General features: G+C 40.3%; 2 protein-coding genes across 2 annotated transcripts; one reads left to right on the top strand and one right to left on the bottom strand.

Moving 5' to 3' along the window:
- Window positions 1-183: 183 nt before the first annotated feature.
- On the bottom strand, window positions 184-13,504 carry snx30 (sorting nexin family member 30). The gene is made up of 9 exons (XM_029515908.1): window positions 12,365-13,504; window positions 9,133-9,348; window positions 8,199-8,309; window positions 7,935-8,093; window positions 7,062-7,251; window positions 5,717-5,916; window positions 5,238-5,327; window positions 4,620-4,772; window positions 184-4,086 (listed from the first exon to the last, which is right to left on the bottom strand). Exons 1-9 carry the CDS (start codon window positions 12,497-12,499, stop codon window positions 4,009-4,011), a joined length of 1,332 nt encoding a protein of 443 aa, XP_029371768.1. The 5' UTR covers window positions 12,500-13,504; the 3' UTR covers window positions 184-4,008.
- Window positions 13,196-17,587, top strand: LOC115052029 (SOSS complex subunit C). Its single transcript, XM_029515909.1, has 4 exons — window positions 13,196-13,524; window positions 13,991-14,087; window positions 16,355-16,442; window positions 16,883-17,587. Exons 1-4 carry the CDS (start codon window positions 13,500-13,502, stop codon window positions 16,979-16,981), a joined length of 309 nt encoding a protein of 102 aa, XP_029371769.1. The 5' UTR covers window positions 13,196-13,499; the 3' UTR covers window positions 16,982-17,587.
- The last annotated feature ends 73 nt before the right edge of the window (window positions 17,588-17,660 follow it).

The raw sequence follows: 17,660 nt of genomic DNA, 5'->3' as shown, positions 1-17,660 counted from the left end.
GTTAAATATTTTTTTAAGACATCGCTAAAACATTGTTGTTTTTGTAACATTTTTACTGTATGTATGTACTGTGTATATCTCAAGTAATTACTTACTGTATTTGATATCACAATTTATTAAGTCGGTGATATATTTTATATATTACATATAATATAGGGAAAATAAAGCCAGAGCAGAAACATATCAAATTAATATTTTTATTTTTGGTCCAATATATCCAAAAAATCATTTCAGGTAAAGATAAATTGCATCAAAAACAACATCAATATACAGGCTTATTTATAATTTCAACAAGATGTTACACATCTAAATGTACAATAAGGACTCTGAACGTAAACAGTACACACTGGGAGGAATTAAAAAAAAAAAAAAAAAATTTAAAAGAACCTCAAACTAGATCCACATGTTCATAAACCTTTTAACCTTTCATTCAGGTTTGATTGGTCAGGCTGATCCTGCGCTGCAAGTCAGATTCTTCAAGTGTGAATGTTTCCCAGGAAGACGGGGGAAAGATGGGGACGTTTGGCTTAGAAACTTTTGATTTGTATGTTAAAGAAACAAAAAACACAACCCACCCCTCCAACACATGCGCACACACAATTCTCTTCACTTTATAGGCTTGTACATGGACAACTCTCATTGTCGCCCCTGTTTTAACCTGAATTAGTTATGCGGGCTACGCCTTAAACATTTTGTTAGAACCTTTTTACAGATATTTCTGGCAGATGGGGGTGGAAAAACCTATATCTTGCAACAATAAATCAGCAGGCACATAGTATCAGATGGAGCTTTGACAATGGCTAAAAACAAGTGTATTCTTTAAAAAAAAAAAAAAAAGCCATTGCGGTGCCAATTTGCATCAAAAATAAAAACAAAAACAAAACTTTTCATTCCTTGCGTTTTGGTTATGCCAGATTTTCTTTGCTTGTCCAAATTTCCAAAAACTTTTCTACAATGTATTAATATTCACCCCCCCACACAGTGGAACCCTGATGATGCTCTTATTATTACTAGTATTATTGTTATACAAAAATAGACTCAGCTGTACCGTATATAATTCAGCTGTACATTGGACTATCTTGAGCATAGAGAACGGTGACATTACAGCAAAAATGAAATCTCAGTCAAATCTGAGTGACACATGTTCCTTCAGGTCATATCTGTTACTTCAGTTACACAAAGTAGCAACAAAGTCTACAGATCCGCGGACACCCCCCCCCCCTCCCTTTTTTTTTTTTTTTTTTTGTAAAGTCACTACACCGATGGCAATGATTCACAGTGCTCAGCTGTAAACAAACAGATAGCAGCTCCAAAAACAAAACAGATAAAGAAAAGAGTGATCAGAGTTATTTATCATCCATCTTATTCTTATTTTACACTTATATTTTCTATTTGTTAGTTCTTTTTCTAGTCAATATATTCAAATGTACCTGGTTACTATGGACAGTTTATTTTTGTATTAATTAGGTCAGATGCCCTCTGCTGTCCCATTTCTCGTGTGCTCTAATTTGAAAAAGTTAATGGATTTGTCTTTTTTTTTTGGCAAACTATTTTCTGCTCACAATTTTTCTTACTGATGAGTAAGTAGTATAGAAATTTGGATGGATTGATGCAATTATTGTGTGTTTCCCTGTGAATTTTGTATGAAAATGTAGACGTTTAGCAAAACTCTAAATTATGGCATAGCTGTGCTTTTCCTAGTAAATGAGAAAGAACCAGTTAATACAGAAACATCTCTTATTCTGGCTCATCATAAAGTATTTTAATATTTTGGCATTGTGATATACTTATAAAGCCTTTTAGCATTAGCGTAGCTGCCTGAACACTGGACCACAGCTACTCTTCTGTGTCACACTGTCTGGCTGCATTCAGCACAAACATTTAAAAATATAATATTCTTCACGAGTACCTCCCTGACTTCTGGCAGTTTGAAAAAACAGTAGCTGCTTCATGCTTTTAAAGTTCAAGGGGAATGACAGATCCCCCCACCCCCCCCCCAAAAAAAAAAAAAAAAAATTAAATCAAATAAAATAATCATACACACTCAGATCATCTCATCCCTGTCTCATACATTTTGGCTACACTAAGACCAGACTCAAAAGGACATTTAAAAGGAAATATGTGTTCCTCTAAAAAGCCTCTAAAAATAAAAACTGAGATTATTACTTTACTTTAGCTGCGTCACTGGCCCAAATCAGCACGATTATAAAAGTCCTTTCAATGAAAGAAAACAAAAAAAACTCTTGTCTGCCACAAGTGATTATCACAGCTAACTGAAAAATAAATGAGCCTCCCTGTTTACAAGGATACAAGATGGTGATGTCTGTAACCACAAAGAAGTTCAATTCTTAGTAAAGGTGGTTTTGGGAGGAAGTGGCTGCGTCTGCCGTAGCAGTACAGTTGAGGACTGAGACAAAGGATTTAAGTTTTAAAATAATAAGGGGGTAATGCTATGTTCTCAGCAATGCCACTTCTGTTATAGCTGTTAACCTACAATATCTATACAGTCAAAAACCATCTGAGGAAAATTCAATAAGTAAAGGTGCTTCTGCAGAGTTCAGGCATTGAAGTGAATCTCAAAGAATTTCTCACGTCAGCAACAATTTGAGTCCCCAAAAAAAAAAGCTATTGGTCATACATATTGCTACTAGACCCAAAGTTTTCCATGAGTCACAGCTGAGTGGACGAGGTCAAGTCGGATTCTCTGTCAGAGGCCCTAACAGAACCAAACTGCGAAAGCTTCCCCCATTTCTGAGTCATTGAGATTTATACTTTTAAACACACTGATGTACAAATGCTTTTGAAAATGTCTGGCTCCGATACAAGAAACATTTCAAAACCTCTCTTCATCAAACTCCAAGCGTTTACATGAGCGATTTCCCAGATGCCTAGATGCTGTTTGCTTCTCTGCAAGCCAGCGGCCTCATAAAACTACATTTGGTACATGAGGCAGGCAACAGTTCAGCCAACAGCTTCATAAAGATAAAATGTGTCTGCAATTGGGCCACTGGATGGCGCTGCTGTATTGTATCAAAACGAAAATGGGTGACCACATCAAGCTCAACATTTAACTCAGGCGCTCATGGCCGTGCCGTCACTGTCAAATGCTGCTTTGTCTCCTGCCCAGTTATCTGGAGGGAGACGGTACAAAAATAGCCACAAAATGCTAACGTCTTCCCTTTGTAGAACCAACAGAGGCTTTTACTGAGGTCTTGTCTAGCATCTTTCACTGTGAAGTCTGCAGGCAGGCACAATGAGCCTCTGATGCCGCAGCAAATGTAAGTCTCTGTGATCTGATTTTCTAAAGAACAGTGGCAGCAAAGAAGGAAAAATGTGGTTTGTGAACTTCTGGAAAAATGGCCAACCGTAATTATCAATGCAAGATTTTAAGGGCGAAAACATGCAAAAATATGATTATGGTTAGGTATAAAATGTTGGATTCTTATTTACATTCAATATAATGCCATTAGGAGATTAAAAAGTCTTGTTTCGGGTTTAAGTGTTTACCGTTTTCACCAGTCCAGCAGGGAAATAAATCTTGGGTATGCTCCAAATACTCCAATTACTTTACGATACTTCACATCCACTCAAAACATCTGTATCCGTCCTCAAAAAATGTTTTGTGCAAGGCTTGAAGAGTTATCCCACACATTCAACTCATAGTGAAAATGGAGAGAAAAACGGGCCTCGATGACACTGAAGTGAAATAAACGCAAATAGCATTGACAACGACTGACTGTTAACTGGAAATATGAAGTAGAAAAAGTTAAGAACAATGACAACAAAAAAGCAGAACAAAATAGTCTGTAGTAGGTATCTGCCCTTTCCCTGCTATCCTTTACCTTTTGCAGGTCAGGTCAGACCACAGACGACGCCCCGTCTGTACAATCATCTCAGAGAGAACAAGGGCAAAAGTCCAGCAGTTCCGCTCTGCTGCCCCATTGGTCCTTTTCCTTGGCATGAGCGTGAGTGTGACACAGGGAGGGAGGAGAGGCATGAGGTGATGTTTCAGTTCGTCTCGCTCGTTTTGTCCTCAGTCTGTCTGTCCTGAAGGAGAGTTATGAGTGACTCCCATGCTGCCTGGCACTGCAGAGGGTGAAGATGGAGTCAGTTGATGGAGGGGGAACGACAAAGAAAGGCAGAAGCAGTTTCATTTATTTGTGTCACATTTGCTCTCCACTGTCCTTCTGTTTTTAGTCACTACATAGTGCGTTACAGTGTGTAATCTATGCGAGGAGTTTGTTTTTCCCTAAAGGTCCCCATTTCTGTACGACTGGCCAAAGTATCGAACTCCTCTCTGCTTCAGTGGATCACACTGTTGTTGTACTTGTACTCGGCAGTTTCTTGGTGAGTGTGTGTGTATAACTATGTTTTTTTGTTCAGTAGGGTTCCTCTTCCCTGAATCCGATCTGAATAAATAGTGGTCAACAATAATTTCATCATACTTTGTCATGGCTCTAAACTTGTCTATATGTGAATAGATTTTATCACAATGGCAACATTACAGTAATGCAATTTTATGTCTTTGTTCTATCAATAAAAATGATTTGATCGACCATCGCAGGAGAATTTGATCTTCCATCAGCTCTTGCATCAGTTCTTTTGAGCACCTGGCATACCTTCTCATAGTAGTTGATGTTTTTGTCGGCCATGCCGGTGAGAAGCTGTTTGAAGTCTTGTCTCTTGTTGCTCTGCCAGCGCTCCCAGTCTGCCTTCAGGTCAGCGTTGAAACACTCCATTTTATCCTGGCACTTCTCTACCTCCATTGGTATCTACAGTGAAGCAGAGAAAACTACAGCTACAGGGGGCTTGAGGGGACCAAAGACATGACTACATTTTATAGGACTGGGGCTACTCACAGGGGGCTCTGGGTGGTGCATAAGTTTTAAAGGGAGGGGTTGTGTCAGAGAATTGGATTGGCAATGTGATAGAAGGCACCCAGTCACACATGTAGGTTCACCTGGAAATTATCCAGATGAATGTCTGTGTCAGTTACACACGGGAGTAAGTCATTGTTGATTTTTGTACAGATGATACCAAAGAAGCCTCGTGTGTGAAGAAATATGATCTGACTTGTGTTATTCAAAGTGCATACCAGCTGCTCTTTGGAATAAATACATGGTGAAATGCTTTCAGTGTTGGAGAGAAACGCTGTGAATGAAGTTTTGACACGCTCTGAAATGTGAACAGTGATTACAACAACTTTCAGGGCTTCTGTGTGAAAAGAGGATGCTTACGGGCGTTCTGTCCTCCTGTTTGCGCAATACGGCTGCTTCTAATCGTCCTTCATACTCTGCCTGGCTCTGGTCGCGCTTCCTCAAAACATTCTGTGTTCAAACAGCAAACATTTAACGTTAGTACAGCATTTACTGTTCCTGTAGTCATGTACGATGGTAAAAATATTAACAGAAAGCAATGTGCTGAATCAGCAGCTTGGTTAGGACAGGATGTGAAACATGCAGAATTTCAGATGCAACTTCCTTTATTCAGGGTCAAAGGTGACTCAGCAGGATGAAAGATTCCATTGGTGATTTTAGATGTGGGGCTTCAAGACAAGTTCAGTTATTTTACTGCACCAAGAACGAAAAGATAGCAAAGATGGAATGTAATATTAAAGTAAACAGAAAAAATAACAGCCCGACTATTTTCTGAAATAAATCCTATGTTTTATCCACCAGTCATGACTGACTGTTCTGCTTGAGCATGTCCCTCTCACCTTCATGGACTCCACGTAGAGCACGTACTCTCTGAGGACAGGCAGAAAGTCCTGGCTCATGTTGTCACTCAGCTCCTCCAGCGCGCCACAGCACGTTGTCACACAGGCAGCCACACCCTCCAGGGGGCGACGCAGCTCCTGCTCCGACCCCGCCCAGCTGGAGTACACGGTGCCGTACTCACGCAGCTCTGTCAGGTACTCTGAATAAATGAGGACAAGTAGAATTACGGTCTCTATCCCTTCATACATTCCAATTTGTGCTGACTGCGTCACTCTTCATAATGACCTGTAGATAAATTATAAATTCAAAGAATGACTGGCTAATTACACCAACACAAGACACAGGAGCACTGGCAATTAGACTAGAGAAAAAGGCGATGCTGAAACATTGTTCGATTGCTGAAGCTATATTTGGGATTTGCACATGAGAGAGGCTGATGGCCCAACACCAGGCTACTGAGTCAAGCATGCATGGCAATTTCTTTTTCACACACACTGTGCCAGCTCATAGGGCTTCACTATCTACAGCTCCCACCCGCATGAGTTTCCCTCTTATCGCCTCCAATATGGAAACAAGAACATTTCCTTCACACTCCAGATTATCAGGCCACACACTGCAATGCATCTACAACCTGAGCAGATGTTTGATAGTGAAGATTTCACAAAGCAGAATGTCTTGTGTTCACTTTGAGGCCCTCATTGATCAACCATATGTGCTGAAGGCCCAAAGGTCTGCGTGTTTTTCTCTGAACAAACACTATAGCACTGACAAATCAATACTGCAGACAAACTGGTCCAGGCCAGCGTTAGCTCTTTGAGCACTGAAACATTTGATGACACAATCTACCTACTGGTACAAGATTGCGTTTTCACCCTGCTACCAGGAAGAGGGTTTGTTATGAGAAGAAAGCGTATAAGCAGGCCTATTTGAGGCCATGCTGAATGTAGCACACTGTACTGTTTCTAGATGTGGTTTCCTGGTGCTTCAAATAAAACTTTGAAAAACAAAAAAAAATACAAAAAAAAAAAAAAAACAACCCAAGAAACTACACAGCAGGTCAGCTTTCCAACCAGTAAAAATAGTTGTTCTATCTCTATGTGGGCCAGTTTGCAATGTTCTGTCGGTTCATGGCCACATTTCTGTAATAAAAGTGTTTGTGAATGGAAGATTTTAAAAAATAGAAAGAAAGACAATCAACTGGTAAATGGAAAATGAAAAGAAACAACAACAATTACTTTAAGCATCTGCTATACTCTTTATATGAGAAATAAGAAATTTTAAATGGCTCTCCGCATGAAGGCACATATGAATGTACAGCACCAGTCTGATTTACTGCTGCTATACCTGACTGTTCTTTGATGATCCTCTGAGCAATGCGGTCGATGGTTCCCAGTTTCAGGCTGAAGGTATCAAGGTACTCTCCCATGGCGCAAAACTCAGCTGGCCGTGCCCGCAGCTTGTAGCCTCCAGCCACGTGCTTCACCGATTCGCCAACTTTGGTCAGCAGGGCCAGCCCCTGACGTTTGTTCAGGTCCTGCAAACACACAGTGACAACATGTCATCTGTCACCTCTACGTTAACATAATCTTATAGTCGCATTTCTTTTTTTTTTATTACTTTTAGGGTTGTATCACCAATTTTTAAATGGTACATTTTTATACTGCTGTGCTTAAGCTCTACTTTCTTTTTCTGAGTCCAGTAATTTTACTGGACTCGTTTCAACTACCTCCTTTCGCCACAAGGATCAATAGAGTCTAGTCTTGTGTCTCAGCATCTGGGAAACAAATTGTGTGGTGCCTGGCAGACATGTACAGCACACACACATGCATTAGTATTTTTCTTTTCTTGTTTTTGCATTTCATTATATAAACATAGATGCTGCATGGTGATGCAGTGGTCAGTGCTATTGTCTCAAAGCTTAAGGGTGCGGGGTTCAAACCCGGACCTGGGTTTACATGTTTTCCCTGTGCCTGCATGGGTTCCTTCAAGGTACGCTGCCTTCTTCTTTTAAAGACAAAAAAACAGCACCGCATGAGGCAGCCAACAGGAGAAACAGAATTAGAAAAAATAAAAATAAAAATGCTTTTGTTACAAGGTCAAGGATTGATCATGAGCTGAAAACATTCTAAAACAATAATTGGACTGAAAAATCAGATGAAAGGAAGACAAAAAGGGCCTTTTGGGAAAAGTGAACTTCCCATCCACGTGCTTCGTCACCTTGGCAGTCAAGAAAGCATTGAGATGCGGGTTGAAGGAGAGGACGGGGTGGTCTGCAACTCGCTTTAAGAACTTGTCCAGAGCTTTCATCCTTGTTTCGACAAATTCCTCAGAGAAACGGTCCACCACTCCCTTCATCACAAACTTCTCTGGCAGTGGCTGGAGGAGGAAGTGGAGAGAAGAAAAGGAGAGTAGAGAGGACAAATGAAGCGCTACTCATTGGAAAGGAGGGCGGTAGGCTGCGATAAGGCTCATTTGACCTACTGGGATGAGGTGGGTCGGCTGACTGTCTTCCAACTTGATCCTCAGCCAGTCGAAGTCCTGATAGCGCCGTCGCACACAATATTCTGGGAGGTCAAACTCTATCCGTGATGTCTGAAGGAAAACACACACACATGTATTCATTTGAAATTACATACTAAAGACCCCATTCACACATTTTATTTATGTAATGTACTTAGCCTATGTCACAAGGGACCGTTGTAGATCATTTATTTCTGACAACGTTAAATTTTAAGCCAAATAAAGTCCATGTGTCCTGTGGGAACAATAACAATAAAAAAAAAACATTTCCCTTCTTCCCTACTAATAAAAAGCGAAGTCAAACAACGTCATGCAATTGTTTGATGGATTTTTTGATCATGAGGAGTAAATCATCTCCCGACCTTACATACGTTTAGTTCTTGATTTGTTTTAGTTTTTATTGTGTATGAATAAGTTTGAGAACATACGTTAAGGAAAATTCATCTTGAATTCATATTCACTTTAGAATACCAGGGTCATCTCAGGCCAGACTGGGTAACTGAACGTGTATGGGCTTATTGGCCCTGCAATGCTGCTGACACTGCAAATGTGTGTGCTCACACACACACACACACACACCCTTCCTGACAACACAGTGTTAAAAGAGACCCCCCACACACACACGCGCTCCCAATTATCACTTTGAGTTGGTATTGGGGTATGATATTTGTTTGAAGCCTCTTAGGTGAAGCAGCAGCGCATGCATACATCTAATAGGATGTTTACTATGATGGATATGGTGCAGCCATATTGGCCTCATCCTTTGTAAAAATGCGTGCAGTTAAATTATTGAGATTGGTGGGTGAAACATGCAAAACAACCACTATGGTCATGGTAGAGGCTCAATTAATGCGGCCACCCTTGTCCATGGGACACAGGGTAGACAATATCCCACCTTGGTGGACACTCTGTAAGTGATGTAAGTCTCCATAGTGGACACATGTTTCTTTGGGTCATCGACTGTGACGAAAAGGTCACGAGTTTCCATGGAAGCGTAAAGGTCCCGACCGTCTGCTTCCAGGTCATCGTCCAGCTGCAGCCGGTTAAACAGCGAGGACGCCGAGGCAGGGCTCAGCGTCTCCATCGGTGTGCCGTTGGTCAACGCCACTTCCTGCGTAAACACACATGACACTATGGTGACAGTGCAGTGGGAAAAGCAACAGACAAAGAGCTGATAGATTGATGCTGATGGTGATGCAGTTGTTTCCCCCCATCAATGGAGCTCCTGTTGAGGCTGCTGCCACCGCATACACACCCCGCATCATCTGACACGACTCGCGTCTTTCTAAGTGAATGATGGATGAGAGAAGAGAAATGGAGCATTTGCGGGATGGCGATGTATTTGCCATCTTGATACAGAAAATACCAACTGTATAAAAACAGCTGCTACTTTCAGCACATACCATGAGACCAAATCTGATCTCTGTTTGGAGAACGGAGTAGTTTTTACATTAACAATGAATACATTGTTTGAAAGGTGGGTTTTCCAGAAGAGTGCGGGTCATGATTTTAAACAAAAAGATGCACCTGTCAATAACGATATGGGTCTGAAAAAAAAACAAACAAACAAACAAAAAAAAAAAAAAAACACAACAACAACAACTAAAAACAGATCTCCAGGCTGCAACAACAAACCACATGCGTGCTTATAACAACATATAAAAAGGCAACTAGATAGGTGTGAAAACAAGAGAGCCAGTAGCAACCAGAGGCTACTGGCAGAGGAAAAAAAAAAGAGGAGAATTGTGTGGTTGATTTTCTTCTGGATGCAAATTAAACAAATTCCTACTATAGAGTGTAAAAACAACAGACTTTATGTTGGATTACTGTAAAGTTCAGATGGGATCTCATTAAAGCAACAGGGACAGCAGGCAGCAAAATGTTAAATATAAACAATGACAAAATTGTAAACACAGCAACAGGAACCAACTGGCAGCAGCAGGTCTACATCATCAGAACCCTCTCTGCAAATAAAACTTCTACATCAACCTGTTTTTATTCTTAACATATATATTTTTTTATCCTTCATATATATATATATATATATATATATATATATATATATATATATATATATATATATATATATATATATATATATATAAAAAAAAATCTATCTAGGATACACAATCCACAATCTCTATCCAGGAAAGATACTTCCATGTGAATGTAGGAAAGACGAGTTGCTAATGTTTAACCTCCATTACTGTTTTCTGCGACACACACTTTTTTTTGTATACAAGTGCGAAACTTTCTAATTCAAACAGTGTCAGCTGCTCTCTCCCATCACATACACACTTAACTATCTCCCCACACACCCACACACACACACAGAGTGCTGACTTTGTCAGTGCTCTCTTTACACCATGGTGCTAACCTGCATTGGTAATCACTGTTCAGATAATTGCACTACGTTGCATCACTACATCACTGTGAATGAACAACCAGGCCGCTGCAGCAGTGAGGGGGCATCTGAAAGTATTACTGTAGTGGAAGCAGGGCTGTTGTCATGCATATCACGGCTGAGAGATTTGCGTGTGCAATCAATTGTGTGGTGATACCTGAACACACACGTGGGGTTCAAGAACCACAGTAGAGCTCAATTGTGCATTTAAGGGCTTTCCAGGTACTTTTTTTGGGTTTGAAACATGTTTGACTTGTTTAACTTGTATGCTGTTGGTCATCATCTAACAGCTGCACTGTAGCCTTTGTGTGACAAGATTGGTGTGCTATAAATTGCTCTCACATGGATATGGACATATAACAACAGTAACTTTATCTGCAGGTCAACTTATCTGCAACGTTGTCACTTTGCTCTGTAGCAGTTTTTTTTTTATCTTAATGTTGTCTTCGTCTTATTTAATGTTTTTTTAATCGCCTGTCCTCTGCTGTGGCATTTCAATTTCCCCAATAAATTATTATTTAATCTATTTTATCTAGTCTAAAAATGGATCAACAAAACAGTAGCATGCCTCATACAATCTAAACAAATTTGCAGGATTAAATGTATTATGGAAGAAAAGAAATACAATGAAATTCATACTAGAAAAAAAATGACAAAAAATAGATTTTACTAAGAAAGAAACTTAGACGTACTTTAGTCAAGATTTTCTATTTCCAGCCGGTTCAAAGTTACAGAAAATTGTGGGTTGTATGCGCCAGATTTTTGTTTTTGTGTGCACAATTCCTTTCCAAAACATTTACCCACTATTCTACATTCAAGCCAAAAACTTCTGTTCTGTTTCCTTGTCAGGTCTTAGGTGGCAGCTGAACAGAGGTGAACTCTTACGAGACATCACATTTTAAATTTGAAAGGGGGAGAGTTCTCTGATTTTGGGCTGGTCCTGGGTGTTCAGCCATGAAAAAAAAAAAATATATATATATATAAAATCAATAACCAGTACCAGTACTATACCTCACAAAGTAGCCGTATTGGAAGGTGAGTGAGGAACTATGGCATCTTGTATTGGCAATAATTAACTAGATACCAAAGTGGTTGCTATGGTTGTTATTCACAGATAAAAACAGCAGCAGGAGTAATCAAAGCTTTGTCATTTGTTTGCATGGTCTTTTTTTTTTATTTACACAGTACACCTGAGCTGGAAATGATGCCAGGTCCTTTTATGAAATAAGAGGAATCTGCTCTCTGCAGGCCTTCGTCACATTTAAATGGCGTAATGGTGTAAACACATTGATCATTTTGTGTATTTTTGGTGTTTATTGTCTGCATTGCTAAGCTCACTCGTCGTATATACTTTTTGGGGGGCGGCTGGAATAAAAATCAAGTGGCTTTAGAAGTTATGGGTGGATGAGGGTCTTTTTTTTCCTCCAGATTTATCCCTGTTCAGTGATTTACAGGCTCAGGCTTGACCTCCAGTCATGTGCTGTCAACATTCAATGCACATCAAAATACCGAGTAACAACCAGAGCAGGCGCTGATTTGTGTCCATCCCTGAACTTCCATTAGTTTGCTGTGACTTCTCGCTGGATTTAGCCTGTAAAGAGCAGCGCCAGCCTGGGATCGCATCAGTAAAGAGAGTCCGGGTGGGTCCAACCCCCCCGCCCGCCTCCCTAGTTGCTTCCAAACGGCCGAACCGGTGTCAGCGAGAGCCCGCAGCAGCCCCTACCTTGTCCCCCCCGACGGTGACTGTGACATCTGGCCCCGGGGAGAGCGGCTCCTCGGCGGCGGACAGCGGGTGGAGAATCTCCGTGATGGGCTTCTGCCCCGAGCTGGCCAGGCCTCTCGGAGCACCGACACTCATCCTGCGGGAAGCGGGAAACGGGAGGACGTGGCCGGGTGGCGTGGATCGCGGCTGCCCGGTTCTCCGCGGAGAAGACGGCGAGGGGGGGAGTCGGTGTGTGTCTTCAGATGAGGCGGTACATCCGCTGGCTGCTCGGTGCCTGTCAGCTGACTCTCACTGCGCAGCTGCGGACGTTATACCCCCAGGAACCCGGATGTAAACACGTGAGTCACATGACAACAGTGAAATTGTAAAGATCGTCTATTGACATGATGACCCATGTCTGCTCTAACTAACCACTATCAAACATAACATCAAACAATGCAAGCTAACATAAGAAGGTAAATACTGTTAGTAAAATAAAGTATAATTGAAACATTTTGATGCATAAATTATTTAAAATACATTTCGTGGATTTCTTACGAGCTTTCAACCATTTATTACAAAATTTGTCTCTACTTTTGCTGGATGAGGAACATTGTTTCATTAATAAAAATAAACTTTTAACACTTTTTCTTCACAAGGATATTTTATTCTTGGGTCCAAACTAAAATAAGAATTTATATGACGGGATATTTAAAATAGAAAGCTCATCGTCCAAATATAATAGTTATGTTTTTTACGTTTATTTTAATTTGTCTTTATTTCCATTTTTCGTCACCGAAAGGGGGGAAAGATCAGAGTGAGACATCATCTTTTAATCCCTATCTACCTCCCTAATTTAAACGCCGGTAGTCTGTAACGAGGTAGAAGTGGCCGGTCTGGTCGGTGTTGATAAAGCTGTTTTTATTTATTTATTTTACTTAACTTTAAACTGCTCTTCACTCTGGTGAACAGCAGTAACTGCTGCTATTTGTTCACACACAGTCTCACAGTCTTCATCCAGGATCTTTTCCCATCCTCCGGTGCGACGTTAGCCGGGCGGAAGGAAACGCGGACAGATAAAACTTCACCAGAGCTCGAATAGCAACCCCTTTGGGGTTTGTTGTCTTCGCCAGGGGGGTTTCCTACCTTCTCCGTCATGGCTGCCAATCCACCCGGACAAGGTAATTATTTTTGCTTTGAGCTAAATGACATTGGCGTGGAAGTTCTTTGTCTTTCTCAGTCGGACTGAGACTGACTGGAGGGGCGGTTCTATAAAATCTGTGGTCCGTGAAGGCACCACCCTGAGGTGCATCTCTCAACATGACTAAACTTCACGGATCAGCATCACAATGACACAATGACCTGGATAAATGAGAATATTCATAGACACATTACAATGACAAAGTGGGGTTTTGCTACTCAAAGACTCGAAGATTTTAAGTGTGTGTATATGAAAAACATATTAATTCTTATGCCTGTAAAATGACAAAGAGCATCAACAGGAGAGTAAGAATAATGCAGATCAAGAGACTAGGTCAGGGAAATGGGCTCTGAGCTTTCAGGAACTTTGGCCCCTGCAGATGTTCTGTGGCCCACTGTTGCGTTCACTTTTTCACTGCACCTCATCTATTTTTACTTTCCATCCAGCCTTTCCAAACAAAACACGAGTGGCAATCTTGGCTGAGCTGGAGAAGGAGAGGAGGCGGCTGATGCAGAATCATTCTCTGAACACTCCGGGAGCCAGGTACAGACAGTAAACACGAGGGTGGCAAACATTTCGCGTCCATCAAAACCTCACGAGGAGAAAATCAACCGCAGATCTAGTTTCAGATGATCAAACAGGGACTCAGAACTCCAGCAGCCAGATGCGCATCACGTTTAAACAGATGACACCTGAGCGGTGTACTGCGAAGCGAGAATAGTGCGTTAGCGAGGTATGTTGAGCCTAAAGCCAGACTTTTCCGTGTCACGAAGGTGGCTGTCTTTTAAACTGACCATATCACCGGGCTAACTTATGCTGCGAACATAACCTGGTTTTGTTCCGACTTCCGGCTTCAGGTCGGCTATAAAAAGCGCCGCCCCCTCACCGATCATCTTCCTTGAACTTGACCTCACCGTTTCTGGAAAATCAAGTGGATTTAAGCACCCGAATGGTTAGAGGTGATCTTCGGAGGTAGAGAGTTTTTCCAGACCGCAGTGATCCGTTGGCGTTTTCTGACGATATTCTCCATGAGCGATAGGTTACAGATTCTCACAGGGAATATGTTATATATGCGAGCTTGTTGAACCATATGGAAGTAAGGCGACCAAACGAAGCCACGTATTTACCGTACCGCAGCCATCAGCGGCAGTTTATCCACCCGATGAAAAAATCCCCACCAATCTCAGGATGTGTTGTAGTATTTATTAAAGTCTGCCTTTCCTGGGAAATTGAAAAGTCATAAGTATAAACTGTCAATCGTGCTTGACAAAACATTTTAAAGTACCATTTACTGCAGTGCCTTACTCTCATACTCTAGTTGCTCAATCTCAAATTTTAGTTTCTTGATTTCCAGCTTTTTCTGATTGTCCAGCTCTAGATTTCATTTATAAAGGACCCTCGCATTGTCTGTCCAATTATGTATTAATAGGACATCAAACAACAGAGATGAGTGAGATAGTCTTTTCAGTTATGTTGGTGTACTGTGTTCAAAATTCTCTTATGTGTTATTGGTAAGGATTACTTAAAAAAAAAAAAAAAAAAAGTAGACATAGGACTAACATTATAAAACCCTTACCACTTTTTTTTCCTGTGGGCCTGAAGCAGGCTGAAGGGAAGGTTGCCCAATGTCCTCTCCCTGTGACATTAATGATTAAGAAAATGAATTGTTTCTAATTTAAAAGGATGAAATATTTTTTTTTGATTACATTCTTATTTAGATAATTAAAATATCTACCCCAAAGGTACCTCTGTATACACTGAGAGTATCTCCTAATCATTGATCTCCACCTGTGGAATAGTTTAAGAGAAATGAATAGAGTGGATTCAACACATATCAAACAAAGATAAGAGTACATGACAACTTGCTTTGACAGTTACCTCTGTGTGGGGGTCACCAAGGGTGTGTGCTGGAGGCTTGAGCAACACTACAGTGTCTCCCTCAACTGTAAAAACAATAAATATGCATTTGGTATTTGGTATTTTACCAAATGCATATTCATACATACCCTGGACAAAAACCTGCTGCTGGGAGCTGCCAGCACCAGGGTCTGACTGAATACCCTCTTGTATCCCCTCCATGATCGGTTGCCCTTCATTGTTTGCAAGGGCCAGCTCCTCTGAGGCTGTGTAATCTGCTGGAGCGGAGCCCCCTCCAGTCTTTCTCCCCTAATTTTTCTTCTTGTTTGCTTCAGATAATATTAACAAGTAATATGTTACGCAGTGTATCATCCACATCCACATAGTCATGAATGCATACCACTTTAGACTTTATCACAAATAAGACAAATCAAATAAATCTCACTTTGATTTGGCCCTAATCTAAGCGATTTCCATGTATCCTTCATTGTGAGACAATGAGGGAGGGGATTAAAGTTATATAATATATATTATATCGGCTATATTAACTTATTCATTTATACGATCTGCAATTTTTTGCCAGACTTCCTCTCTTGCCTTGTTTGCAGCAACAGTGTTGCTTTTAGCTGTTATTGGTTTGAACTCTTCATAGTTCTCCATTATCATAATCTACTCCTCTTGGTTGAAATATGTGACACGTAATCAGACAATTTTTCTGCGGAAATATCATCAAATGATGCCTAAACGCCCCTTTTTATGTGAATGCACACGAAGCCTAATGAGGTAAGCCTGGGTCGACAAATCAAGTTGATACCGTTGTGATATTTGTTATCTCTGATTGGAGCGTTCGGCTTTGTCGAGCCGGCTCTGTTGTTACCCCTTAGGACTGGCTGATATAGACAAACTTTGGGATGTTAAAATTGTCAATATCTCTCTGTCCTCTTCCCCGATAGCATTTCTCTGTCCAGACAAAGTCCGAAGGAATTCAGGGAAAATGCAGAACAACAGCACATCGCTGCTCAGCAGAAAGCCGCCCTTCAGGTGAGATACACAACCAAAAAATGTAAATGCAACATCACAACATCATAACAAATTAATTTAAATATTTTATTACCCTGCTCCTAAGTCACTCAGTTGCATTCAGTTCCAAGAGCTCCTGTACAGAAACAGGATTGAACCCCAGTTTGATATCTTGGTTATGAATACAGTTCAGAAAATAACCATTTTCATAAGTGAGGTGTTAGTGAAACATGCAAAGTCCACTAATTAAAGTAAAACTGAAACAAATTTTATTTAGTTTGAGTTTGAATTATTTAGGAAAAAAGTTAAACTAAACATATTTAGTATTTAATATTCCTATACTGATAAGACAAAGAAGCAATAACCTGTGAGATGATTTTATCTATTTATTTTTTTATTTTATTTTTTTTTACTCAGTTGTGTAACTCATGATTTAACTAGAGCACTATCTTCTCTTGCAGCACGCACATGCACATTCATCTGGCTTCTTCATCACTCAAGACTCTTCATTTGGAAACCTCATCCTCCCCGTCCTTCCCCGCCTGGAGCCCGAATCGTGACCTTTTTCTTTTTTACCCCTGATCTCCCACCTTGCTGCTGTTTAGACAAAGCTCAACAAAGTATGTGGACATCAGACCACTCTCTCTTCCAGCTATCTTTTTTTTTTTGAAGTCTGTGATTAATAGACATCACATTATCATGTTGTAAACAATCTCAGGGGAAAGTGAATTCATCATTTTTGCATTTTCCAGACTAACAAACTGGCTGCTGATTCAAGGAAAGCTTTCGACAGTCTGTTTACAATGCCAGTCACCATGAAACATATGTCAACCAGGGAATTAAGACTTTAACTGTTTTCAGATCATATGGCTTTCTGTAAAATGTAAATTTTGTAAGTTTCTTTTTTCTTATGTAATTGATTTGAATGAATATTTGGATAATAGAATTGTTTCATTCAATTGCATCTAATATGAAGTTTTGCAGAAATAGAAATGAAGCAGAAGACTGAATCACGTAGTGTAGGACTGTGCTAAAATTAGAAATCAAATGATTTTTTTTTTTTTTTTTTCCCCATTTTATATTTTATCAGTGACTTAAAAAGACCAATGTTCAGTATAAATGAGCAGATCTGTCCAAAGAGAACATACACAATCCACTTCAGCGCCTTTTAAATAGGGTTTTTTTTTTTTTTTTTAATCAATGAACAAATACACATTGTTTCATTTGACTTCCTGGATA

Source organism: Echeneis naucrates, chromosome 12 (genome assembly GCF_900963305.1).
Source record: "Echeneis naucrates chromosome 12, fEcheNa1.1, whole genome shotgun sequence".
NCBI classification, from domain to species: Eukaryota; Metazoa; Chordata; class Actinopteri; order Carangiformes; family Echeneidae; genus Echeneis; species Echeneis naucrates.
This window is presented reverse-complemented; position numbering and strand designations above follow the sequence as displayed.

Excerpts from the sequence above, each read along its gene's own strand:
- snx30 (XM_029515908.1), bottom strand. The coding sequence starts at position 12,499 with ATGAGTGTCGGTGCTCCGAGAGGCCTGGCCAGCTCGGGGCAGAAGCCC. Across the intron at positions 5,917-7,061 it reads GATCATCAAAGAACAGTCAG|AGTACCTGACAGAGCTGCGT; the intron begins GTATAGCAGCAG and ends TCATTTATTCAG. Across the intron at positions 4,773-5,237 it reads AACAGGAGGACAGAACGCCC|ATACCAATGGAGGTAGAGAA; the intron begins GTAAGCATCCTC and ends GCTTCACTGTAG.
- LOC115052029 (XM_029515909.1), top strand. The coding sequence starts at position 13,500 with ATGGCTGCCAATCCACCCGGACAAG. Across the intron at positions 13,525-13,990 it reads TGCCAATCCACCCGGACAAG|CCTTTCCAAACAAAACACGA; the intron begins GTAATTATTTTT and ends CTTTCCATCCAG. Across the intron at positions 16,443-16,882 it reads AGCAGAAAGCCGCCCTTCAG|CACGCACATGCACATTCATC; the intron begins GTGAGATACACA and ends CTTCTCTTGCAG.